General features: G+C 38.7%; 2 protein-coding genes and 1 non-coding gene across 11 annotated transcripts in view; all 3 read right to left on the reverse strand.

The window, feature by feature from the left end:
- The window catches only part of si:ch73-181d5.4 (death-inducer obliterator 1), a 30170-nt gene extending 25749 nt beyond the window's left edge, over positions 1-4421 (reverse strand). For 2 of the 3 annotated variants that reach the window (XM_024293378.2, XM_024293377.2), the window contains exons 1-3: positions 3948-4408; positions 2133-2179; positions 31-1150 (exon numbers count right to left, since the gene is read on the reverse strand). In XM_024293378.2, coding sequence (XP_024149146.1) covers positions 31-1150; positions 2133-2178 — 1166 coding nt within the window. In that variant the 5' untranslated portion in view covers position 2179; positions 3948-4408. Of the gene's footprint in view, positions 1-30; positions 1151-2132; positions 2180-3947 lie in introns of all 3 variants that reach the window. The other variant, XM_036212796.1, reaches the window with a different exon arrangement.
- An 831-nt stretch (positions 4422-5252) lies between these two features.
- Positions 5253-25451, reverse strand: LOC112159359 (protein kinase C-binding protein 1). 7 transcript variants are annotated; one of them, XM_024293384.2, is made up of 21 exons: positions 25282-25451; positions 24950-25184; positions 18803-18873; positions 17723-17886; positions 16229-16450; positions 14762-14875; positions 14564-14656; positions 14377-14464; positions 14237-14292; positions 14085-14162; positions 13882-13997; positions 13320-13795; positions 13127-13249; positions 12878-13027; positions 11329-11853; positions 9665-10096; positions 9426-9487; positions 8520-8600; positions 8359-8437; positions 7214-7453; positions 5253-6397 (listed from the first exon to the last, which is right to left on the reverse strand). In XM_024293384.2, exons 2-21 carry the CDS (start codon positions 24961-24963, stop codon positions 6219-6221), a joined length of 3363 nt encoding a protein of 1120 aa, XP_024149152.1. In that variant the 5' UTR covers positions 24964-25184; positions 25282-25451; the 3' UTR covers positions 5253-6218. The 7 variants fall into 7 exon arrangements, with proteins under 7 accessions (XP_024149152.1, XP_024149151.1, XP_024149147.1 ...); XM_024293383.2 differs by having other exon boundaries at positions 9426-9571; positions 16229-16372; positions 25282-25450; XM_024293379.2 differs by having other exon boundaries at positions 9426-9571; positions 25282-25450.
- Positions 25452-25785: 334 nt separating this feature from the next.
- On the reverse strand, positions 25786-25858 carry trnak-cuu. The gene has a single exon. It is a non-coding gene; the product is annotated as a tRNA-Lys (tRNA).
- Between the last annotated feature and the right edge of the window lie 109 nt (positions 25859-25967).

The following is a 25967-nucleotide window of genomic DNA, read 5'->3' on the forward strand; positions in this document are numbered from 1 at the left end:
TAAATGGGGTTACCAGAAATGAGCGTTTACCTTTTGTCGTGTTTTTGGTGATAGAGGCAGCACAGGACATTGGGATCACTCCCCTCAGTGTCTGATATGCTTGGACATGTGCTTAAACTCTCTGATTTCTTCTCGACCTCCATCTCTTCCGGCACATCATCAAACTGGCCGAGTATAGCAGCGACACTCAAACTTGTATCATCTAAAACTACACAATCTGGACTGAGCTGCAGAGCAGGGTCAACTGAGACACTGACAGAAGATGCTTCTATTTCATGAGGGATATCTGGATTGTTTTCTTTTTGCTCGGCTGTGCTAACAATCACCACCTCATCATCACTGTCGTCTGCACCAACAATGTCTTTTTGAAGCTCCAGAGCTTTAGCCCTGCCTCTGCCTCTGCCTCTACCCCTGCCCCTACCTCTCCCTCTGCCTCGCCCCCTTCCTCTGGCCCTCCCTCTTCCCACTTTACCCCCACGAGCCACTGTTTCAGTTTGCCTGGCGCCGGAGAAGCCACACTCTTTCACCTGTAACAGAGTCAGTTCATCGCTGTCCTCTTCTTGACTAGAGATCAAAATTGTCTCGCTGATCTTTTCTTCTTGAACAAAGCCAGAGCTAGCTGGCTGTGTCTCGCCGATGGCATCCATGCTGTCTGCCACCTCCATCTCTTCTATAGCTGGAGGGCTGGGGGCTGCAGAGGCTTCTAGAACATCAGACACATCCTCTGAATCCATCATTGACATCGACAGGCCCTCGTTTCCACCAAGTAAAGAAAAGGCTGTGTGGAAGGCAGAACCAAAATCCTGCCATAAACTGGGATCGAGAGAATCTCCTGCTGCAGTTTCAGAGGCAAGTCTTCCATCATCAGACAGAGGTGAAGATGGGGCGGACCACTGGAGGTCATCTAAAACACTCCTAGCTGTTAGAGGTTTGTGTGTACTTTCAGTGTCTGAGGGGGTCTGCGGTGTTTGGTTGATTCTGCGACTTCTGCCCCTCCGAAGAAGTGGAGGACTGTGGGCCATCTCTCCAACCTCCTCAATGAACTCCCTCTTGGCAATGGTTGTCCGCCTGAAACCCCAGGACTTTCTAAACTGTGACAGGGTTGGCCTAACACCCAAGTCTGTTCCCTCTGAAGTACTCTGCTCCTCCTCTATAAAAGGCAAAAGCAAACAGAGTAAACAAGGACTGTAGACTTTCATACATTTATTAAAGACCCACTTCGATAATCTTTATCCTAAAAGTGTCCACCCAGAGACTGGAAGGTTGTGAGTTCAAATCCAGACTGAGTCATACCAAGGGCTCTAAAAATGGGACCCAGTGCCTCCCTGCTTGACACTCAGCATTAAAAGGGTTGGATTTGGGGGTTAAACCACCAAATGGTTCCTGAGCGCAGGGGTGTCTGCAGTTCACTGCTTCCCCAGGGGATGGGTCAAATTCAGAGAGCAAATTTCACACACTGCAGTGTTTGACAACTAATGGGACTTTTTTAGCCAAAAAAAAAAAAACTGTGTTGTTTTCTATAGATTCTGCAGATTTTTCTGGGATGTACCCCGCCTTCGCCAAACAGTAGTCAACAGTAGACCCTGCAAGGGATCAAACAGGTTCAGAAAATGGATGGGTAGTTTCTGCAGAGCAGCAGTAGCTTCTTAGAAATTTGTCTCCGAGTTGTGGGCAGGAGTGTTGGGGTGGAGTAAGCACACCACCACTTCCCATCATCATCTGTTTACACTCTTTCCCACTAGCTTACAGTCCCTCAAAACCCCAATCTCACATTACCGGTGCAACAAAAATGGTGAGGAACATTGGAGCAACCCAGTTTTGAGCCAAAGGCCAGCTCCAACGAGGAAAAAAAGGCATACAGTCATCTACAAGTGGATACAGAGCAAGGAACTTGTGGCCCGCCAGATGTATTTTATATGTCACCAATAAACTCTTTTTTTTTTTAAATATTTTTTCATCAGTTTCCGATTCACGACTTGAATAAAGAAATACTCAAACACGTAATCTAGGGCTTAATTTTCTGAAAACATGTCCTCTATCATGAGGGAAATCCCAAAAGAACATGTTAAAAACACCAGAAATATATTTTATATCGAAGTGGGTCTTTAAGAAAAGAGAGGGGTATGTTGTACCTGAAGGATTATCTTCATTGTTGAAGTTATTTTCCAGTGTGTCCATTCTAGTGACCAAAAATAAACAAAGGAAGAAGATGAATTTAGTTCAACAACAGTTTGTAAATAATGTTGATGACTACTGTAAATAAGGCAAAGGACAACTCACAGAAACACCGAATTTAAAAATTAACCTTTTTTTTAAGATTTTTTTTTAGCAAATCCTTTTAAGCAAAACTTGTTTTCCTCCACAGACCTACATGTAAACATTGATTGACTCCAGTAATACCCTATAAATATTGTTTGTCAATCAAGTTGATGTTTGCAATTGTTTTCGTTTCTCAAGAAAATCAGAAATCGTCTTTGCAAAAGTTTTTTTACAAAAATAGAGAAAAAAGCCTTTGGGAGTGTATAACTTATCGATGAAAAATACTTTTAAGAGTAACTGAATATAATTGCCTTCAATTTGTAATTGAACTCAGCTTTTTTTAAGCCAAATAATAGAATTAAAACCAAATCAAGCTTGAAAAACTTTCAGTAGAATGTCTGGAAAAGTATAGGGACAAAATTTTAGGCTAATATTAGGATAATACACTCTGCATCAAAACAAAATATATAAACAAATAATAATAAGGATAAAAGAGAAACAAGAATTTCATTACATTGATCAAGAATCTCGTTGAATCTGCTTTACTTTTGTGTGAATGTAATTTATTTTCATAAAATTATAACTGTACTCAGAAAACATGTCTGTTCATTTGTAAAATTTACAACTTTTAAGTAATAAATTTACCACTGTATTGTTGTAAAATGTTTTTTTCTTTAGTTTTACACCCTTTTTATTTAAAAAAAAATAATACTTTATTCCTATAAACAGGTACCCATCATTTTTGAATGGTGGCCTTAATATGCCACACAAAAAACACTCACACATAACCTACAAATCCTCCTTTGAAAAAATAATACAAATAATAACTTTTGGGTTGTTGACTTTAGCAAAATCAGCAGCCTAGTCCAATCACGTGGTTCCTCCTGGATCACATTAAATACCTCCTTCATTACATCCATGAACCTCCTCTTTTGTTTTCTTTGGGGCATTCTTTCCAGAAGCTCCAAATCCATCATCATTTTACTAATATTTCCAGTCTCCCTCCTATAACCAGGTCTGACTATCACAATCTAAATATGAAACGTCTAATGTGAGCTGTTCCTAAAAATAACCCTTTTCTTACCTCCATATTTTTGCCAACTGTTATTTGTTACAGTCAGAGTGTGCTGATTTAAGTGTTTAAACTAAAGTTAAAGTCCTGAGAATGGTGATGCACAATGTGCGTTTTGTCCTTTTTAAAAAAAGAAAATATCAGGTCGTTTCAAGAAGACAAAATTGACTTAAAGCAAAAAAATATGTAACTAATATCTTAAAATAATTATTTTAATTACGTTACAGCTTTGGAGAATTTGTGTCTTCACTTTTAATTGACGATCGGAGTCCAGTAAACATAACTTGTGTTCGCTTTTGTATGATGAAGCATTGTAGCCAAGGTAGACCGAATTTTCCTAATCAAACTTACCGAAAACCGAAACTAAATGCTGCTTTGGTTAAATAGCTATGAAACTTGAACGTTTTCACGCTTCACAGCCTTGAGAGAATTAAATTAAGAATCCGATGTTTTGCAGCAGGAAGCGAGGCTAATCCAGAGCTGTAGCCCGCTAGCAGCTATTCAGCAGCCATTTGCTCGGCAATAAGTCAGTAAAATGAAAATATAAACTATATTTTCACTGTTCCTACTGATTTAATGAGTTATCGTCACTGACACATGAACACAAATGTCATACCTTCGTTGTAAATAGTTATTTTTCCAGTTATTGTTTTCAATCGCTTTGCTATCATGCTAGCAAGCTTCCATTTTCTTATCCCCGCTGAAGAGATCTCGCGAGACTTGTTGATCCACAAAAGCACTCCCCTCCTCCAACGGAAGTAACTAGTAAAGTAAAAAAATAAATAAATAAAAATAAAAATTGTTTAATCACCAAGAGTACCCAGCAGGTAAAGGTAAATTAAATTTTAAAAAGACAATTAGATGAATGAAATCAAGTTTAGGAACTTATAAATATAAACATTGAAATTTCAGCTAAAAACAACCTATGGGTAAATTTGAGTGGGTCAATAACACACGTGGAGAAATAAATATCGTTTAATTTGTTACAAATGTTTTCAATTTAAGATAAGACAAAATCTTGATGATTAAACTGCCATTAAAATTATTTTTTCAATCAAATTACTGATTAGCTTAATTGTTACCTATCAAAACTTATTTCATGCCAGATAAAGCTTACAGATAAACAAACACCTATGAATTTCATTTCTGAAGCACTACTCAAACACAACTCTCACATGTACTATATCAAGAATTTATTTAATAATTATTCTTGAGCACAAATAAAATAATAATTATAATAGTTAAACAAAAATTCACAAAGTAAGAGCAAGAGGGTAACAACTAAAATAAATACTTAGTTCTAAGTATATTTTTAATTTTATGGTTATTTTTTTTTAAACAAAAAGAATAAACCAGCTGAAAATTGGCAGGTGTTTATCATTTTTTTATATTTAAAAATCTTTTTTTTCCCTATATATTTGTATTATTTAAATTTTTTAACATACGGTAATTGTTTTGACTGCTGTTAATTCCTGCTATACTTCATGAACAAGCAGAAAAAAGTCAAATTAACTTTAAAAGCCCATAATAAAATTGTTCTTGTTTCTTCAGGGCTAAAATTTGGATATCCTTAAAAAAATAAAAGCATAAAATAAATAAAAATTTGATTATTGTTAGCTTGATCATCTCAAAGTCTTGGCATTTGATAACACGAATCATATTCTTTTTTTTTTTTTTTTTTTTTTTTGAGGAAATAACCTGCTGGTGTCTAGAATACGTAGTTATACCGTTCATAAAGATTTACCAAAATAAAATCAATCAAGTGCAACATGATTTTTAGGAAAACAAAATTTCTAGAATAAATGGGTAAATTTAATTATCTAGCTTTAAAGACAGAAAGTTCCATTTGATTTAGTTGTATAGTTAGTATTTTCCCTCTTGGATGTTGAAGAGTGAATGTCAAAATAATAAAGTTCAGCAATCCATTTACAAGAGAACTTTTATTGTTTCTTTCACAAGTCTTGTATGTACAATACGTAAAGAACAAGACAACTGAACACAAACATACCCACTTGTAGGATCTGGCCAAAATGCAGGTTTTTTTCTTAATAAACAGTCTAGCCTGAGCTGGCATCAGCTTCAGATAACCGCACACAGACTTCACCAAGAGATGACATTCATATGGAGTATTTATTTTTCAAATAACTTTTAGGACACATAGAAATGTGATTTTAATAAACATACTATAAAAACATATAACACTATAAATATTGTTCAGGTATCTTCTTACAAAAGCTTTGTACACTTTGAAATTTTTAAGTTTTTCTTTATAAATCAGGTCTTTTCATTTATGATGAAACAAAAACACAGGAATACAAAGGTGGTTTAAGACAAAGATGCCACAAAATGAAATGTGTGAACCAACACGCTTTAAATAAAAATGGTTCATTGAAATAGTGTTGGTTTAGGTCAAAAAGGAAACTAGTCGGTTTAAATGAGGACATTGTGATAAATGGGGAATTTTTGATTGTTTTGTCTCACAATATGGAGAACAATAAACAAGAAAAGAATGAAGAAAACAGAAAAAAATAACTAAAGCAGCATAAAAGTGGATCGTGTAGAAAATAAAAATATTCTGTGCATCCATACAATCTTCCTTGGAGCTGGAAAATGTAACAAAAGTACAGTATGAAAAGTAAGACGTCCAGTTTGTTTCTTAAAACAAACTACAGTCACATTGTGAACTGACCGGAAAACTGAACAGGGAAACTATGAACGAATGAACTCTATGGATCTCCAACAAGAAGATGTTTAAAAGAAAAAAAAGGAATGCAAACAACTAAAAAATATAAAATAAAACAGTGATTTGTCACAGAGATACAGGCCTTCAAGTACAGAGGGCCACAAGCCCCACAGTTGGTGCACAAAAGTGCTTGTAGTGAAGGGGTTAGGTCACAGTAACGCCACCATTGTCCTTGTTTTTCTCCACATATGCAGGAGAGTTGCTTTTGTCTGGTAAGGAGCCCGACCCAGAAGGTAAGGTCTGTGTAGGAGGGGAGTGGCTGGAGGGTTTCAGTGGAGGGTCCGAGCTGGACTCCACTTCTGTTTCCTGCTGTGATGCTGTGGCTAGAACAAAAACACACAAAAAAACATGAATAGTGGCCCTAAATGAGACGATTCTGCCATTATTTGGTTGGAGGAAAAGGGATGAAGTTTTTATTCTCCAAATCAATAGATTCCTACATGCTCAGATGTGGAAGTATGAAATAAATTGGATAAAAGATAAACAGGTTCAGAAATACTGTCTATTAGGGGAGAGATCTATGTTTAAATTAGCATTGCATGATGATATCAGTTACTGATAATTATTGTCTGATAGTGGACAGTATGACTAATCTGTTAAAATCCAAGCCTCTCAGTGTTTGAAAAGTTCCTTTCTATGAGCAATCATCAGTTTAGAAAAAAGCAGTAATTTTTGCACTTTGAAATTAAGGTATTTATTTTGCACGTTATTATATCGGGCATTATTTGTACTGAAAAAATGTCCTTGTTACATTGCTATTTAAGTCAAAGTCCTAACATTTGTTCTGACCATTGAAAATCACTCTCTATTTACAGATGTAAGGCAGACTGAAAAAGCTAATAGCGTTTGGACTACTGTCGTTCAGTTTATTTGCAGGTAAAACAAGTTCTGCAAATTTGTTGGAATACATAAGAGCCATAGCTGTTACTTTGTACTTGCAATTTTTTTCTTAAACATTTAAAAAAAAAAATATTGGTTGATTATCGGTGCTGGTATCAGTATCGGCTGCAAGAAGCTGGAAAATATCGGGTATCGGTTGTTTATTTATATGCAATTTCACATCCAATACCTGCTATTGTCAGATTACTATTTTTACACGGTGACTCAAAAAATGATAACTTTACAGCAGCCTGTGTTACCTGACTGCGTGCAGGACTTCATGTGCTCCGGCCAGTGCGCTTGCTGGCAGGGGTAGTCGCAGTAGCTGGTATTCCAGCAGCAGTAGAAGATGGCCTCCTTCCTGCAGTTTGCACACCACTGCTTCTTTTTGGTCTCGTCCACCGCCTGCTGCTTCTCCAGCTCCATCTGCTTTTTCACCTCAGCCACCAAACGCTCCTTTTCCTGCTCCAGACTCTGTCTCATCTCTGCCATCGTCAGCTCTTGAATATGACATTGAGAGGGAAAAACAACAATGTTCCTTTAGTTATACCAGCGGCTCTGGAGCCACATGTGACTCTTTTAACTCCACGCTGGGGCTCTCTGGTTTAAGAAAAATAAAGTGCATGTAATCTTAAAAAGTAATATATTTTCTTTTCAGATAAGTCACATTTTATTCAACCAATTCCTGAAAAGTTCGCTCTTTCGCTCCTTTATAAACAATCAGCTTTTTTCTAAGTTTATAAAAAATACTAAAACATTTAGACACATTTTTGAGTGCCAGATACCACAGTAAATCAATTGGAGGTCAGTGAGCACAGCCAGAATTGAAGATCATTGGATTATAAAATGGATTTTCTATTTTTGAAAAAAATAAAAATAAAAAAAATCAGGGATTTTAAGAGTGCCATATGGTCCAAAAATCCAAAAGGGGTCACTTAATTAGCTCTGATTTAATTTTAGCTAGTTAAATTTACAAATCTCAGAGTGAAATGCACCATAAACAATAAAATAAACTGTATATAATTTACTTTTTATACATCACTGCTAGCATTACACTCTCTATTACATTGGTTGCACTGAGATTATCCTGCATGGAAAAGGGTGTCTTATTTTGAAAGGAAGTCATGTGAATCTCTGTAAAGTTATAAACTACTTTGTATTTAGAAAAAAAGGCTCTGCTTTGTTTTATTTATGCCAATAAATGAATAAATAATCATAGTAGTAACTGTAATAAAAACCTGTGTCTTATTTTTCTAAAGGGTGAAGCAAGATTTTGTGTCTTCTCCTGGGTTGTAGTAGGATCAAAATTGACCTGAATGGCTCTTTAAGTGTTAAAGGTTCCAGCTATATGTTCAAACACTCTAAAACTTATTGAATTAGTGGCAATAAATTCATAACAACGTACCCAGATTGTGCTTCATCTCTGATAACTCCTGTTGATGCAGCCACTGGAGCTTCTCGATCTCTATCCTCAACCGTCTTATCTGAGGCAGAAGTTGTTACACTTATTTACTGCTATTTTAATAAGGAAAGTTCATAAGTAGAACTTAGGATTCTGGACTTTACCTCTGCAATCGTGTTTCCTGATGTATTTTTAGAGAGATCGTTGTAGATTTCAGTCATTGTCCCCTTTATGGTGTCCATAATCTGAAAAATGATGAGGAAAATCACAAGATGTTAAAATGAAAAATGCCCAACTTCAATGCAAACATCATAAGCAACTGTCACAGGAAGAAAAATATGTTTATTAACAAATACTTTTCAGTCAATTAGTGTCAATAAATTGATGAATTTTAGCAATTTACAAGAAAAAGTGAATTTATAAACGATAAATACAATAGAGGCTACATTTTAGTGTTTTTTTAAGGCATACAGTAATACATTATAACTGGATAATTTAACCAACTAAACGTTCATAAATGTGCAAGAATGACTGTAGCAGTGCATTATGAAGCATCTTTGTTATTGTGAATATGTTTTATCAAATATATGTATTAAAACTTTTCAAAAGAATTATTTTAGGTTTTTATATCGTTATTTTTTCTTGTTTTTTACTTTTTACTGATCCAAAAAATGCCCCGAACTATGAGTTTTGTGGTCCGTTACATCCCTACTCACTAGGTAGCAGTTATTTCTGTAGAATGCACCTTCATCTTCCAATTTTTTTACTTCAGTTTGACTTTCATAAATGTGTTTAGAGAAATTCAGCTTAAATAAAGAACTTTTGTGGAGTTCTCACCTTTTTTCGGCAAAACAATTTATCATCTTTTGCATTAAGAATGAATGTTTTTAAAATAATCAATTTATTTTTAGTCTCCAAAATTTGACCAAAAAAGTTTTACTTTGAGGGAAGTTTTTTTCTTATATTTATCAAACAGGAGATGTAAATACAGATTTTCTAACCTAAATCAATTATCTTGTGATTTGTGCAGTACATCTGTGAAACAGTAAAGGGGAATACAGCAGACTTACTTTGTTGGTGTATTTGGCGATATCTGCAGCCACATCTGCTGAAACTGTGGGGATCTGCAAGTCTGTTGAAATTAAAGAGGAGTTGGCAGATGTGAGCTGGCCAGCTGTTGAAGGTGATACACTATGAGATGAGTCCTTTTGCTGCACTGAAGGTGATGAGGTCGGCGGAAATGAAAGAGAAGATTTTTAGACACATTCTGGGGTGACATCAACATGCAGAACGGGGTGGGTGTATTTACCCTTCACTGCTTGTCTGGTCTGATAGCGAGTGCTGGAGGAGCTCTGCTGTTGGGACTGCACCTGACTCTGGGCAGGTGTCTGCGCAGCCGACTGCTCTGCATGCTGCTGCTGCTGCTTCTGTACCTTCTGCACGTGCCACTTCTGAGAGGAGCTCTGAATTTTGTTGGGACTCCAAACTACTGCTTGCTGCACGGTTTGGCTGGCCTCTTTAGGCAGTAGTGGGCGCTGTTTCTTCACTGCTGCACCAGCGGGCGCTGCCGTGGAGCTGGAGGAAGTGGCAGAGCTGCTGGAAGCTGCAGTAGAACTGGTTTGACCAGCTGCTGCAGTGGACGCGGCGTTGGCGGCTGCTGTGACTGGGGGCTGCGACGCCTCTTTCAGATTGGATGCAGCTTCCCGCGCATGTGCGCCTGGCACTGCAGAAGGTGGTTTACCTGAGAGGGAAAAAATATACTATTCAAAAACTAGGAAACTATTGAAAAACTGAGCTATAGGTAACATAAAATATTGCATGATTTCATTCAGATAAAAACAACATTTATGGCTCGCAGCATAATGTTTTTACAATGACTTTGAGCAAAAGTTTCATCCAAGATTCACTCAAAAACTCAAAATTAACAATCACATAACCCAATGAAAATACATTTTTGACAGAGAACAACCTTCCCCACCAAAAAGTGGAAATATCGAACAAATGAGAGAACATCATGTTTTATAGGGCTCCAAAAAACCCACTGATGAAACCAAAAGACCCATGTAAGGGATATTCCAAAAGAAGTTTTGAAATGAATAAGGGATGCCCACAGGGCCTGCAACGTAGCAGCCATTTCTTAGCATAGTGGCAAATTCTGACAGTTTTCACATTTTCCCACAATATGGGAAAACAAAACTTTCCTTTCAGTGATTTTCACAAAAATGTACACACACAAGCTTATAAGCTTAAGCCTACAATCACCACCTGAAGGTCATTGACCTTTGACCTCAGAAAGAGGCCACCATCTTTAATATTTAAAAGGAAAATGTAAAAAGGATTTCAATCTATCAGTTGCATCATTGGAAAGCTACATGGGAAAAAAATTTGGAATATTGACATACAATATGAACTTAATTGGAATGTGCGAATGGCTAACAAAAAAAACTAAATCCAAAAGTTTACTTTTGCAGATTCTTCTCAAAATTACACAAAACTGTTTTTAATCCCCAAACGACCAAAAGAAAAAATGGTAGCTATGGAGCTTAAAACAATAGAAAAGCACATATTTTGAAATACATTTTTTTTCCAATGAATTTGTCATGTGCAGTTCTGACCAGGTGGAAACGTAGAGTGAGGGGCGTCTAGGGTGGGTCAAAAGGGGGCGGCAGGGGTGGGTCACACCTCTGGGCCGTAGAATCCTGCTTACTGCTTTAATTGTTATTACAGTATTTATTAATTTGCAAAAATAATAAAATCCCCTCCCCCACCCACCAAGGAATTTGGCCATTTTAGCTCACAGAATACTTTGTGTGTTTTATAAATACGAATTACTAATCTGAATTAAAGTGATACTTTTGTTGTTTAATCAAATTACAATAATTTTATAATTTCATTAGACTTTTTAGCATAAACATTTGGAAGTTTCTCCCAGATTTGACCCATGAACAGATGAATGTGTGAAGACATTCTCACCGTCCAACTTGGCAACACTAGACTCTTTGAGGGATTTGGCAAAAGAAGACCCCAGCTCTCTTCTTGCCCTCTTTGGGTCACGGCCTCCATGTTCCTCCCCCAGGTCAATCACAAGCTCTCTTTCAGAGTCAGAGTCTTGCTCGGTCACAGGGGTGGCGACGGCGGTGGCAGCAGCTGTTCGGCCCTCCTCGGAGGGCTTAGGCTTTTCGGTGGGTGGCTGAGACTGGGGCGTCCGGGGCTTGTCCTGTACATCTTTATCTGCCCCGCCGCTGGCCTGCTTCTCTTTCACCGGGGGTTCAGAGGTGGCTTTATCCCCTGTTCCTGCAACTCCCTCCTTGTGCTCTCCCTCTGTGCTGGCTTTGGACCTTTTCCGTTCGGTTTTTTCTTTGTCGTCCTGGACTGAGCTCTTTGCTTTGTGGTCCTCATCACTGGCAGACTCGCTGTCGCTGGAGTCAGATTTTTCAGAGTCCTCTGTGTCACTGTGATCCACATCTTTATAGACATCCTCAGAAATGTCATCGATTCCTGTGTGGACAAACCAAAACTTGTTGTTATTGTTTAATATTTTTTAAAGATTTATGAGGAGACAGATTGCATAAAACAGTGATCAAAATTCCTAATAATTAAACTAAAAGCAAACTGTTCTTGGACTAAAATACAAATGGCAGCAATTACATTGGATTTCAAACAAATTATCGAAGATCTACTCCAATTTAACATGTTCTTGTGGCATTTTTCTGATCTTGGAGGACAAAGAAAAACAAGCTTAAATTGCGTTTCTGATTATATCTTTATTCAGATCATCATCTGAAGCAGACGCAAAAAAAAAGTTGACAAGGGGCTTATTAGTGGCTTGGAAAATCCGCTAGGTGGGGAACAAGCACCCAGCTCCACTTCGCTTTGCAACAGGAAGGGGGCGGGGCTACTCCAGACAACCCTGCCTACAACTGAGAGGCAAATTTCTATGAACTACTACGACTCGACAGAAATTGTGTCCAAGAAAACATGTTTTTTTTTTTTTTATTTTAGAAAAAAAAAAAGCATAATTTTATTTAAAAGACAACTGGGAACGCTTTAAAATAGATCAAAATATGATCAGAGTGAACTTTTAGCTAGCTAACAAAAAATGCCAATGGGTCTCTAGCTAGCTAGCTAAATATACAGTGAAATGTAAATGTACATTCCAAAGGGTGTCTAGCTAATTAGCTAGCTATTTAGTAAAAATGTTCATGTGCATTCCAAAGCGTGTCTAGCTAGTTAGCTAGATAGATAGTGAAATTTCTAACGGTCATGGCACTGGGTGTTCAGCTAGTTTAGCCACATTGTCTCTAGCTAGATATCCATCGGCATGCACACTAACATTTTCACTATCTAGCTAGATAGTTAGATCTTTATACGTCATTGTCACAGTTACAATTGAAATAAAAACACTTCCTGGTAAGTGCAACACTCATACCTTAAAACAACTCAGTAATAATATAAACTTACGACTAAGTTTGTGCATAAGAATACATCAAAAGTCCCATTTGTCTAATGTTTGCATACTGACCGAGCTGTGCCTTGCAGCTCTCTATAGTTTTGTCCAGACTCCTGATGGGTCTCTTTGGCGTGGTGACAGCAGCCAGCGGTGCTTGTTGTTGTTGCTGCTGCTGCACAGACTCACTCAGCTCCTTTAGATCCATTTCAGCTTTTACACGATCTGAATGAATACAATGAAAAACCCACACAAATTCAAGAGTTACTACTGATGTTTGACTAGCACCTTCTAATTAAACAAAGCCAGATCTGTGGTACTGACCCAAATTGAGGTTAAGGATGCCACCTGTCCCTGAGGTCCTCTCCTGCTTGGGAACCAGGTTAAGAGGCTTTGGACTTTCAGTCACGCTGCCAGCAGGACCCATCTTCCCTGAGGCAGGAGACGCTAAAAGGACAAAGTTTGTTATTTTTATTTGACAAAGTGAAACGTCTGTTGCCAGAAAAAGTTTGCTTACTAGTGCAATCCATGGACTCCTCCCCTGTGCTGTAGTGGAAGGCTGGGTTCCTGCTGGCCTTCTCCCCATCCTGCTCCCCGTCTGAACCAGTATGGACTGAGGAGTTGGTGCTCATTGGCGAGCGGGGCATCTCTGTCATGGACACGCGCCGACTCATACTGCTGTGTGTGGAAATCTTGCTGAGCACCATCTTAGGAGAAGAAGTCATGTCGAAGTTGAAGCGCAGCTTCTCGGGCTTCTCCGTCTTCACGGTCCCAGCAGCGGGGTTGGAGGGGTCCAGCAGCATCTGCAGCTGGTTGTTGGGTGTGTAGGGAGTGCGAAAGGGCGCGTAGTTGAAGACTCCGAATTTCTTGCGGATGTTTTCCACGTACACCTCCATCTCCTGCATGGCGCTGTTGAAAATGCTCTTTGTTTTCTTCACAGAGAAAGGGATCTCTTTGGACATGAGGTAGCAGTTGTTGATGGGAACCCAGGCCCTGCAGAGAAGTGAAGCGTAGAAACTACACTGTAAGCATACAAGAACAGAGAAGACAAAATCCAGAGCGCCCAAAGATCATCTCACCTATCATGTTGGCCAAAGAAGCGTGCGTCCACCTGTCCATCTTTTTCTCTAAGTGCTTTGGCGGGCCAGAAAGGAAAGCCTTTCAGCTTAGCCCAGACTAGGGGGTGGGGTTGACTCTAAACCAAAAAAATAATAATAATAAATCAATCAAAAACAGTGTCTTCTCTGTGTCACGTTTACTCTAAAGTGTAAAAAGGACCTACACATGGTTCACAAAACCAGTTGTCCCGTTTTTGGCAGGCAGACAGGTAACACTCTGGACACACTTCGATCTCATTCATCTAAAATTTAAAGATTCACGTTAATGAATCTTAATAAACAGTTGCATCCATCCCTGATTTCCAGCATCTTTTACCTCATGCTCACAGATCTTGACGATGACTTTTGCCGTTGCTGTTAATTTGTGATTTCCTAGAGCAAAAATCAGGTTTAAGTCAGTTTTCTACATAAAGCCAAACAGTAGGAGACGTTTATAGAGTAAATGCAAAAGCATACCTCCATTATAAATGATGCAGTTGTGCAAAATCCATTTCATGTCAGCCAGAAAAGCCTCAGTGCAGCCATACATTTTCTTTTTGACATTCTATTACAAAGTAAGAGAAAAATAATTAGGTACAATAAATTTCTATACAGATCAACTTGAAAATGTCTCTTCTTTTATGCTTATTATTATTTTAATTACCTTCTCTAAGGTACTCAGGTCCATGGGGTGGAAGATATACTCTGCATAATCTGGATGTTGCTCCAGAGATACAGGCTTCTGAAAGGGCTCCGTCTTTTTAAAGCAAAACATACAAAATTTCAATACTGCATATTCAGAAAATCCATTTCTCTATATTTTCTTATACATATTTAAATATTAAATATGCATTACTCTTACCCCGGGCTGTTTGATCTTTTGGAGTGCAAATTTTAGCAAGTATGAGAGTTGGTCTATTGTTAGCATTGTCATGGCCTTGCTCTGGGTTTCAATACACTCCGCAACTGTTATTTTCTGCACCAAAAAGGGAAAAAAATGCATTTATTGCATTGCTTTATAATAGAAGACAGGCGTGCAATGTTAAATAAATGCAAATGGAGAATGAACTTTGGTAAAAGTTTACACGTCGCACTCTCTTATTAGATTGCACATCAAAAATGCAGCAGTGGTTTGAGCTAAATGATCCTTTAGTTTTTTTTTTGTTGTAGTTAGAGCAGTGTTTTTCAACCAGTGTGCCGTGGGAAATTATTCAATTTCATCTATTGCTCCAAAAAACCTTTAGCATTGCTAGGATATCAGCTCCGTGTTCATCCAAGCAGGTCCTGATAAAACACCAAGACGTTAAGAATATAAATATGATAAGAATGACGCTACCACAATTTTGACGCAACTTTGGCCAGTCGCTCTCTATTTGGAAAAAGTTTAACCACTTAAACCACATGTGTCAAAGTCAAGGCCCGGGGGCCGGATCCGGCCCTCCTGGTAATTATATCCAGCCCTCCAGATCACTTTATTTCATTGTTATTAATGGCCTGATGCTATCTTGTGCTTATTTCTAACTTGTATATTTTGAGACATTTTATTTTTATGGAGAGTAAAATATTGAAAGATATTTAAGGTTTAAGTTGATTTATTCTGGAATAATATTCCTACTTGTTTTTATTTATCATTATGTTAAAAAAGTTACTTTACGTTTTAAAAATGTATTTTTAGTGTGTTCATCAAATGTTTATCCTGTTCGGCCCGTGACTTAATGTGTGTTTTGGATTTTGGTCCCCTGTGCGATTGAGTTTGACACTAATGACTTAAACAGTCTCTGCAAATCATTTTCGGAGCTTTAACCACATATATGTTAGTCGTACGTGATTAATGTCCTTGATTCCTTTTGACAATACGACTAATAAAATTTATTAGTTATAACAAAAATAAGAGCTAAAGGTTGTGTTTAGGGGTTTAACTTCACATAAAAAGTGCATGAAATAGTGAAGTCTGTCTGGCATCGATGCCACCGATGTCACTACATCTCCCATGATTCATTGGGTTAATGTGATAGCATCTTGTACTGCACTACTTTTAACTCTCATAAAGAACCACAAGCATTGAACAGTTAGAAAGGTTGGCAAATATTTGTATTTCTACAGCTTTTAGTAACAAATTATTATTAAAAACTATTGCAACTCTTGAGAAAAAGAGCCACAACTTTAAGCTTTATTGTGCTGCAGCTTTTCACATGTTCAGTTGCTGGTGCGCCTTGTGATTTTTCTTGAAGAAAAAAAGTGGACCTTGGCTCAAAAAAAATGGTTGAAAAACACTGAGCTGTGGTAAAGACAAACCAGCTGGTGCGCGACCACTTTTTTAGCAAAATACCTCACATTCTGGACAGAACCAGTCGCCCTCGGGCTCGGCTGGTAGTTTGAGGCACTTGGCGTGGTACACCCTGGGGCAGAGCTCACAGCAGAGCACCTGGCCCTCGCGGTGGCACAGCCAGCAGTAGAAGTCGTTCCTGCCGTCCTGTGGTACAACATCAACAGGGTCTGTTGTGAGTGCTGGCTGCTTCATATAGTAAAAGGGACCATGTCTTAGCTCTGACTGAAATGCAGGCAAGAGAAACAGGGGAGTAGGTTTCAAAAACACGCAGGAACACAAAAAAAGGTGCAGTGCAACAGAAAAACAAGGCAACAGTGAGGGAGTTAGGCAGGACTTTTAACAGCAATCAATCACATTCAACCCAACACAAGTTCATTTTATGCAAACAATAACACTTTTAAAGACCCACTCTGATCATCATCTTTTGATCCATTTTAAAAGTGTTTCCAGGTGTCCATTTTTAGGACGTAGATGCTGCAAAGCAGCAGGAATTCATCAGAAATTTGCCTCCAAGTTGTGGGTGGGACTGTTCGTGTGGATCAATCCTGCCCCACTTATCCTCTGTATTTTCTATGTAACAAATATGATCTCTTTCAAGTAGCATTTTTCTCATCTCCTACTAATTCACAATTATTTGAATTTAAAAAAATAAAAAAAATTGCAATTTTGAACTCAGTTTTCTTTATATATAATCGGAAAAAATGCTACAAGAACATGTTAAAAACACAATTTTCATCAGAGTGGATCTTTAAAGAAAGCACTATAAAAACAACAGGACTAGAAACTAAAGTTATCTCACTGTAAATACATACATAGCCATGATATTAATAAATATTCATCAACATAATGTTTAGAGTTCTATCTTAGTGCTCATTTTCAGTGAAACTGGTTTAATTTAAGCTTTTTCTTGTTCAACAATGATGGAAAAAAACAAACGATGAGTTCAAGAACCAATTCACTGATTGCCAGTGTTGTAGGATAACGATCTGGCCATTGCAAGGTAATATAATAACTGTATACTGTAAGGGCAGAAGGTTGCCTCTGTGCTTTTTCTTTTTTATATATATAATTGCTGTATTTGAACAATGCTTCTTGCCGTTTAAAGCAGTATTTAATAGTTGGCTGTGTTGTAATCAGTACATTCGACAATGTCTAGGACCATCTGGCCTCAGTTAGGCCAAGTATGATTACTATGCTACAGTATGACCAGTTTCAAAGAAAGAAAGCAGCTTTAAAAAGTTAATAAAGAGGGACTTTCTTCTACAAAAAAAAAACTTTCCTGAAGACTTTAAAACCACTCTGTATGGTTTAGGCCTAGAGATCACATGCAAACTCCTACTTTTGCTTTCTAAACAAAGTCTTTCCCCATTTTCACATTATACTTTACCCCCACCCCCACACACCAACACACACCCACAAACACGCACACCATTACTTCAAAAGGCAATACGTCTTCTGAGAACAAGCCAGGTCTTCTCTCACCCGAAGTCCTACCTGGTCTTTGCTGTTATGGTTCACTGCCCCTGGCTTTTTCTTTTTTTTAATAGGGCTAGGGGAGGTATCTGTGGGAGAGTGTCCATTGGAAGAATGGGTGGGACTCGACACCTTTCGCTTCTGTGGTGGAGCGGGCCGTTCTGCTGACCCCGGAGGATCGGGGACTGGGTGCAAAGAATCAAACAGCAGGAGGCTTCAATCACTCAAGTCCAACAAATTATTTTGTGTTTCAGACCATAAAGTGTACTTCAACCATTTAATACTGTAAAAACTGGACAGTGTGCTTTATAAGTTAGCACAACTTATGAATTCTGGTGGAGCTTACTGACCTCAAACCAATTTTATGTAGTAGACAGCGCTCCAAATCTGTCAAAATGTTTAGACTACGAAACTGCAGTGATTGATGGGTTGTTGGAGCATCAAGCTACTGTAGTCAGGAGGCAGGTGATGAGATACGTACTGGTGGTTTTTTGTGTGTATTTTACGTGTTACAATTGATAAATGTTGGGCTATTATCATTAAAGTTTGACTTATTGACATGTTGAACTTTTTTTAAAAGTCTGGTTATTACTAAACATGAAAGTTTGGAAGGAAAACTTCCCATCGACACCTCTGACCAATCGCCTGCCTCTTGGCCCCTCAAAGCATTCTGGATACTGTAGTCCTTGCACATTGTGATTGTTTTGTTTCTGTTAATGCGCCTTATGATCTGAAAAATTCTGTACACAAAAGACTAAGTAGATAGATTCAATCCACGAATAAAAGAACAACATCAATGTGGTTCTGATTAATGTGAAGCAAATGAAAACAGGCATTTTAAGCAGCCCAGTTCACAACTTGTACTCAACGTCATTAACATTTCATCGGCGTGATCATTATCTGGAAAACAATCATTAAAAATTACTACTTCAACATATAAAAATACTCAGAGGCTCCAAACAAACAGCTCTGCTGCAGTGCAAACAGCTCTCCATTATACAACGAATGAAGCCGTGCTCTCATAAAGACAAACCAGCGCCAGTTTTGTCTGAAACTATGGTGTTTGTCAGCTAATGAGAGACTTTTGGCCTTGAGACTTACCTTTGGACTGCAGAGAAACATCCATCCCCTCTACCACATCAGACTCTGTCTTTATCTCCTCCTCAGCCAAACTGCAGAGCAACAAACAAGAGCACACACACACACACAGTAAGAGAGGCGAACACAAAGTCAGAGAGGGTGTTCATCAACCATATCGGCGTAACAGTAAACAAGTGGAGCACCACCTAAGACACCTAGGTCCCTGAGGGTCTGTCTTTGGGGATTCTGCCTTCATCATCCATTGTTATTGTTTTCAGCTGATTTGACGTCTGAGGGCCGAGATTTAACCCCTGTTCTTGTCGTCAGGGACAATTAAGACACAAAAGAAAAAGGTCCTTTACGCTCCAGGACCGGGAAAAGTAGCAATCACCATGGTAACGGTCCTCTCTGCGAGGCTGTTGTTTATATGCACGCCGACACGTTTGGTCGTCTCGCCAATATTACCTTTAGGCTACAATGCGCCGCACGTTCACATCACAACAATACAATGTTTCACAATAGGCGTCATTAAAGAGATGATCCATAAGAACAACTACATAGTATCCCATAAGCCCCTTAAAGGGGCAAGGCATATATCCAAACCAAATGAAAGAAATCCTACTAATGATCCTCAAACTGTGCTGTTTAAATCAGGGATCTACGATAGGTGTGTAATGACTAATCAATGAATTGATAAATCGATTTATATTCCTACCAGATCGACCTGCCTGAGGCAAGTTGATAATCAAATTGTCTTATAAAACCATTTCAAAAGGATATTAGATTATGTCAATATAGGTAAATATCTATACAAAAGAATTGAGCATCAGATTGAAAAACACACATGATGGTAGCAAAAAATGATCAAGCCATCATTACTGTCCAATGTGTGGAAACACTGTATATTACAAAGACGTGACCATACAGTAATGCTACGTTTGTATTATTTTAATGTGGAAAAACAGTCTGAACTTTATGAAACTAGAACGTGAATGGGTTGTTTACTTGTTTGAACATATATTTAATTTACACTTAAATATCTTGCAAGAAATACAAGAAAACTGGAAAACTTCACCTGTACTATTCAGTACCAAGTATTTATTTATATCTGAGTCACACTGGTTGAATTTTTGGCTAAAGATGTCCTAGATCGATTTTAGGTCAGTGAATTGGATCGTTCAAAATGAACCAATATCAACTATATGAATCGTATCATCAACCACAAATTATTATCTGAATCAAATTGTTGTTAAAATGAAACAGCAAATCCCTAGTCTGTAACCTTTAACCCCAAAAAGAGCCATTTGGGACAGTTTCTTACCAACTAAAATCCAAAGGGATCCACAAAGTTGACAAAATAATCATACAGTATACTTTGTATATGTTTTTGAGTCCAGTAAGGCATTGATTTTTATAAATATTTACAACAATCAAACTATAAAAGTGTTATATTTTGCGTTTTTTTTTATTTTTTTTTTCCAATTTTACCTACTTTTGAGAGGAGCATATACATGTACTTTTCAAAATAAAACACACCTCAAGTCAAATACAATCCTCTTGTCCCAGCAGATACATATTTGAATTAAAGAAATGTAAGAAAGTCAAACCAAACGTGGTATTTTTATTACTTTGGAGCACTGTCATCTTTCAGATCAGATTATATGCTTTTATTTTATTCTAAAATAAACCACTGACAATAGATTAAACCTTCTATTATCATGTTGTTTGGTTATCGAACATCTTAACAATCTAAACCTAAAACTTTATTAACTAAAACTCCAAACCATTTTTTTCTATTTAAAAAGTTATTTTTCTTCTAAGCCAGACGGCCACAATGGAGGAATAAAAGAGTCACGTGGATCTGGAGACTCAGGTTGCTCTGAAAGTTCATTAAGGATTGTTGGATTATAGAGTCTTAGAACAAAGGCAGGAAATAAACAAACCCTTATCATACATGATCCTACATGTTATAGATGTGATTAAAAAAAAAAAAGGTTTTCTTGTTCTTTGTACAAATGCTAACATTTAGGAATCTGTCTCTAATTAAAAGGTCAACTGCAAAGAGAGCAACACAAAAATGCAGATTTCCCAGCCTTGCCTCTCCTTTCCTCAGTCTTTTAGATAAACACACAAAAAATAAAAGAACAGATGAGGTTTTGGGGGGGTGGCTATGGCGACTGGTAATTAAAGAGGATCTTTGAGACCTTGGCTCCTCCTTTGTCAGAGCAAGAGGACTTCATTCCAAGGATGCACCCTTTATGCACACAGGCCTACAGAAGAAAATCCCTTCAGAAACCTCATGACCGGAGACACACTTGACCAGTTTGCGGGTGCGGCTACAGCTCTGGTTTCCAGCTAAGATGATAGCTTTTTTAGAGAACAACGTAAAAAGGCCAACCGCATTTGTTGGAAACTTAAAGGAATGCTCTAAATCTTCCTGAGGGATCTAAAGCTGAACAAGTTCCTATGCAGTCTTGAACCTAAAAGGGATTTCTATAAAGTAATAAAAAATACAACAAACCAAAGAAATCCCGACTATTATTGACCCCTTTTTGGACACACTATACCCAACTACATTAGATCTACAGCGACTCAAAGTTCCAAGGAATGATGGAAAATGTGGATGGCTGGATAAAGTTTCCTAGGAAATATAACGCAGAGGTTTCATGTTTCAGCCTGCCAGTATGCACACACACCCACAGAAACACACACGCCTTCAGGGCCTTCCTGTTCCGGACTGAGTGAACAAACGAGGCCCACATGAAAATGTAGCGTTAGCCAAGATCTGCGTTCTCCACCACAGCCCCTGAAAAGACAGCATGTTTACGAATCTGACACACTATCACTGCAACCCAGAACCCTCACCCTCATGTCTTGTTGAGGTCTAGGTGTCAAACACTGCTGCAACAACAGACAGAGAGGGTTGGAAAAAAAATTAAAATACAATGATCCAGATGGTTCTTCTCAGATCAGGAAATATGATCCACCAGGCAAAGACAGTTAGGCGAATAAATCCCCAGCAGTTTGTGGAATAGATTCCAAAGAAGGTCGGCTCAAGAAAACACAGAATTCCCCCTCTGCAAGTAGTCTAGTACCTGATGGACAAAAAGGAAGCAGCACTGAGCCAGTGGCTTCAGACTCCTGAGAGAGACGAGCAGGGTTCTCTCGTCACAGAAAATGGAGGCCACAGCTTGCTCCCCTCCCCCCCACCACCACTACCACCAACACCACCTCTCCACCCCCCCATCCCCCACTCCAAGGCTGAGAGTCAGGCACTGGCACATCCACGCACAAGGACCAGGAGAGATCTACAGAAAATCTGTTCAAAAATGTCATTAAAAAAAGCAAAAACAAGCAGCAGTTGTACGAGGATAAACCTTCACCGTCACACAAACATGGAGGAGAAACACAGAGACAGGAAAATCCAGCCAAGTGAGGCGCACCCGCCTGCTTTTTCCCCCCTGATCGTAGCTTCCCTTCTCTGTGAACACGGTAGTATCGTTGAATGTTCAGTGGCCACTACAACCCAACAAGCCTGTTCTCCACTCCACGTCACGTCGAATCAGATTCACAGAAATCAAACCGAATACCAACATTTTATGGCACTAAGAGTAATAAATTTAAAAAAACAAAGCTTTAGTACTATAACATAACAACATGAGAGTAGTACAAACAAGGAGATGGACGAAAAACAACATTCAGCTGTATTTTGTATGTCTGTTCATGTGAATCCAGACTCTGCTCTGCAGCTACAAACAATACGTACAGTTTTTAATTGAGGTTTGACCTGGATTTTGCATAAATCTGTTAAGAGTGAATCAAAGATGGCTGTGGAATTTTCCAGAAGGCCCCTGCTCTCTGTGCCGTTTCCCCCCTCGATTGTCAATCTTTAACCTCAGCTCCTGCTACAATTGGCTGGAAGGGCCAACAGGCTGGAACATTATTGGTCGACCTGCCTTGTGCCACACCGATCACCCAGTGCAGGCTCCCTCAGAAAGCATTTATTTAATTATTTATTTTTACTGCAATGCAGAGATTTCCTCTGCAATATACGTTTTGGTTCCTTTTAGGCCGTCGTTTCGCAATCACGATAGCATAAATCTAGAGAGGAGGGGGGTTTAGAAAGAGAGGTCTTGTGGGAGATTAGATCAGTGGCCGTAATGCATAACTCAGAGGGAATGAGTTACGCACCACTGAATGTGTTTGCCCGGTTAAAGGCGACCTCAGAGAGGCCTCGACAACCCTATGTGGTAAAATTATGACGTATTGATAAAACATTTATAAGGCCAGTTCATTTGGTCCATGTGACTAAATAAGTTAGTTTTGGTTTCGGACTTCATCTAAAAGGAAATACTGTAATGGTTGTTTTACTTTAGTGGGAGTCACAGGTCTTATTTCATGTCCCACAATGATAATAAACGTATTAAATCAAGGTTTTGAGGGTTCTGAATTCCTGCCATATACTGGATCTTGTTGATGTTTGTTGTGTTTTACACAAGTCAAGCCAATCATTTTCCGAAATGCCAATTGTAGATTTTACTTAATTACTGCATGTTTTTGTCTGCTCCTGATTCACAATGATTTGAATAAAAAAATACTCAGAAACGCAATCTGAATTAGAGGTGTGCGAAAACATAAATATTGCAATATTTAGTCCTGTGATTGATTCTTGATGTGTTCTCACCAAGTATCTATGTTTTGTCTATTTGTCCTCCCTTGGTAAAACGTTCCTTTGGAGGTAGATAGGAGACGAGCATTGAGAGACTAGCAGTTGAGGGTAACAATGTGCCTGGCAGCTACTTGAATTACTTCATTTTTACTCTGTTGTTTACAAAAATTCTGCACCAAGTAGTGGCATTCCTGTTCATGTTTACTATGGTGAATTTGACATATAATTAAAATTCAATTGGTGTCTATGCTTGTCAGAAACATAGTATTACTGATTTCAGCAATGTTGCACTAAAGTGTCAAGTATTTGTTGCAAAAAATAAAATACAAGTTGTTTATTATGATTGGTTCAAGCTAGAAAATAAATGGGGTTCTTCTATATATTGTGAGTTAATAGAGATGATTTTTACTAATTGTATCATGATATCATCGATATTGTGAGCCATGTATCGCATTGTACCATGACGTACCCAATGATTCCCAGCCCTAATTTGAATAAGTTTCTTTGTATATGCCCTTCATCGTGAGAAAAATGCAACAAGAACATGTAAAAATGAGAACAATTTTACTTGGATTGGGTCTTCAAATGCAGCAGAAGTATTAAAAATTTAGTCGTTTCTTTCTGTAGTGTGGTTTTGTAAACTTGGCATTTTGCAATTTAAAGCTGAAAAAGAAGAAGAATGGAAATGGGAAGAAAAAGACAAACAAATTGAGAAAAAAAACACACTTCCCATAAAGACCTCAATTTGTTACATTAAAAAATGCAGGGAAATCTGTTGTTTATTCCCCTTATCCAAGAGTTCTATCAAGCAGAACCCAAAATGGTTACACTTCTGACACTGAACTGAGGAAGTGAGGCATACTAAAGTCAAGGCCTGTGACTCAGATTACAGATGTCCAGCCTTTTCATGGTTTTTGTCTACACTGAAAAAAAATCAATGTGAGATTGCCTCATGACTACACAGAGCTGTACAAAGTGTGCAGTGTCAAAATGGCGCCCGGTTCAGCATGTATATTCACATTACTAAATAAAAATAAACATCTTGTACCATATTTGTGTTCCTGCCATGACATTAGACATAAAACCAGAACAGAGAAGTCCACTGACAGAACATAACAATCCCAACAGACAATGCCCATCCCCCCAAGTCTGTCTGTGCCAGGCACTAAGCAGAGAAACACAGTGAGTCCCACTTTTAAATGCTGATCTTAAAAGGGAAACACTTGGTGCACCCTTCCTCCTACATGGCAGCATGACTGCACCCATGTGACCCTGGGAGCAAGGGTGAGAGACGTTACCCAGCCCCCCACCCTCAACCCTGTGGAGCGCAGAGGCCTGATGAGGCCTCCAATCCACCCCAGCTCCTCCTCCTCCTCCTCCTGCTGCTGCACAACCAAACTGGTGTGTACACTGATCCCTGGAAACCAACAGTCACCGCACCAACAACGAGGAAGCCATGTTTTTTATCGGAAGGTGAAGATAAAAGAGACAGAGCTTACCTCTGTGGATGCATGGCTGCCTGACACACTGTTATGTCAACACCTATAAAACATGGAGGACACTCTCAGCCCTGAGCTGGGGAAGCCTCCGCTCTTCAGGCAAGGCGATCAGGCCCGACGATGGTAGCCAGATCCTGACTGGTCGCTTTCCTCGCAGGCGAGATACAAGGCCGCGCCTGATTGGCCGAAATGTTTCCTGAGTAATTATCTTTGTTCAGTGCAGGCAGGGGCTGCACTGTGAGAGTCAGACGCAGGGAAGGAAAAGTGAGCGCTCAGCGAGGGCTAAAACTGCTCAAATACACGACGATAACAAGTATTGCTGATATACAAACCTTCTGTAATGGGAGGTTTGAGTGGAGTCTTTGAGATAGAGGCCTCGTGAGGTGGAGCTGGCAGCGTTTCACTTGCAGTCAGAGGCAGGGCTCCATGGCTTCTCCACACAAGCCTCCATTTTCATGTGCAGAGGGCCTTAGTTTAAACTCCGCCCCCTTTCTTGGGCTCGAGGACAGAAACCAAATAGTTTTTTCCACCCATGTTGCTTACAAATAAACGAATATTATAACCAAGTTGTTAAAAGGGAACATTTTTTAAACCAATTGGTTCAGATGTATTACAGAAGTTAAAAAAATAAAAAATGCATTGGTAGACCATTCATAAATAGCAAAAATAGTTTAGGTTGGTATGAGACCAAATGTAAAGGATAAATGCAGTCAAATAAAGTAAATGTACAAACAGTCGGTTTATTAGCAGCAAGACATAGAAAAATGTCTAGTGTTCAAAAAGGGATTCGAACCAGTGGCACTACAACATTTGAAGTACAAATAGAAAAAGGTAAGCGCCCAACGTGGGGCTCGAACCCACGACCCTGAGATTAAGAGTCTCATGCTCTACCGACTGAGCTAGCCGGGCCACGTGGCGGTGTTCTAGCATGGTCATTGTTACCCATGTCATAAATCGTGGTTGTGAATATTATTCTAGGTCTGTCTAATGCCGCCCTCTATTGGCACTAAAAGGTCAA

Source organism: Oryzias melastigma, linkage group LG7 (genome assembly GCF_002922805.2).
Source record: "Oryzias melastigma strain HK-1 linkage group LG7, ASM292280v2, whole genome shotgun sequence".
In the NCBI taxonomy this organism is placed as follows: Eukaryota; Metazoa; Chordata; class Actinopteri; order Beloniformes; family Adrianichthyidae; genus Oryzias; species Oryzias melastigma.

Bases quoted from the DNA above. Each gene is read 5' to 3' on its own strand.
- LOC112159359 (XM_024293379.2), bottom strand. The intron at 14,876-16,228 runs GTATTTTGCTAA...TTTTTGGTGCAG, and splicing joins GGTTCTGTCCAGAATGTGAG to AAAATAACAGTTGCGGAGTG. The intron at 8,601-9,425 runs GTAAGTCTGCTG...ATCATTTTTCAG, and splicing joins TCGCCAAATACACCAACAAA to ATTATGGACACCATAAAGGG.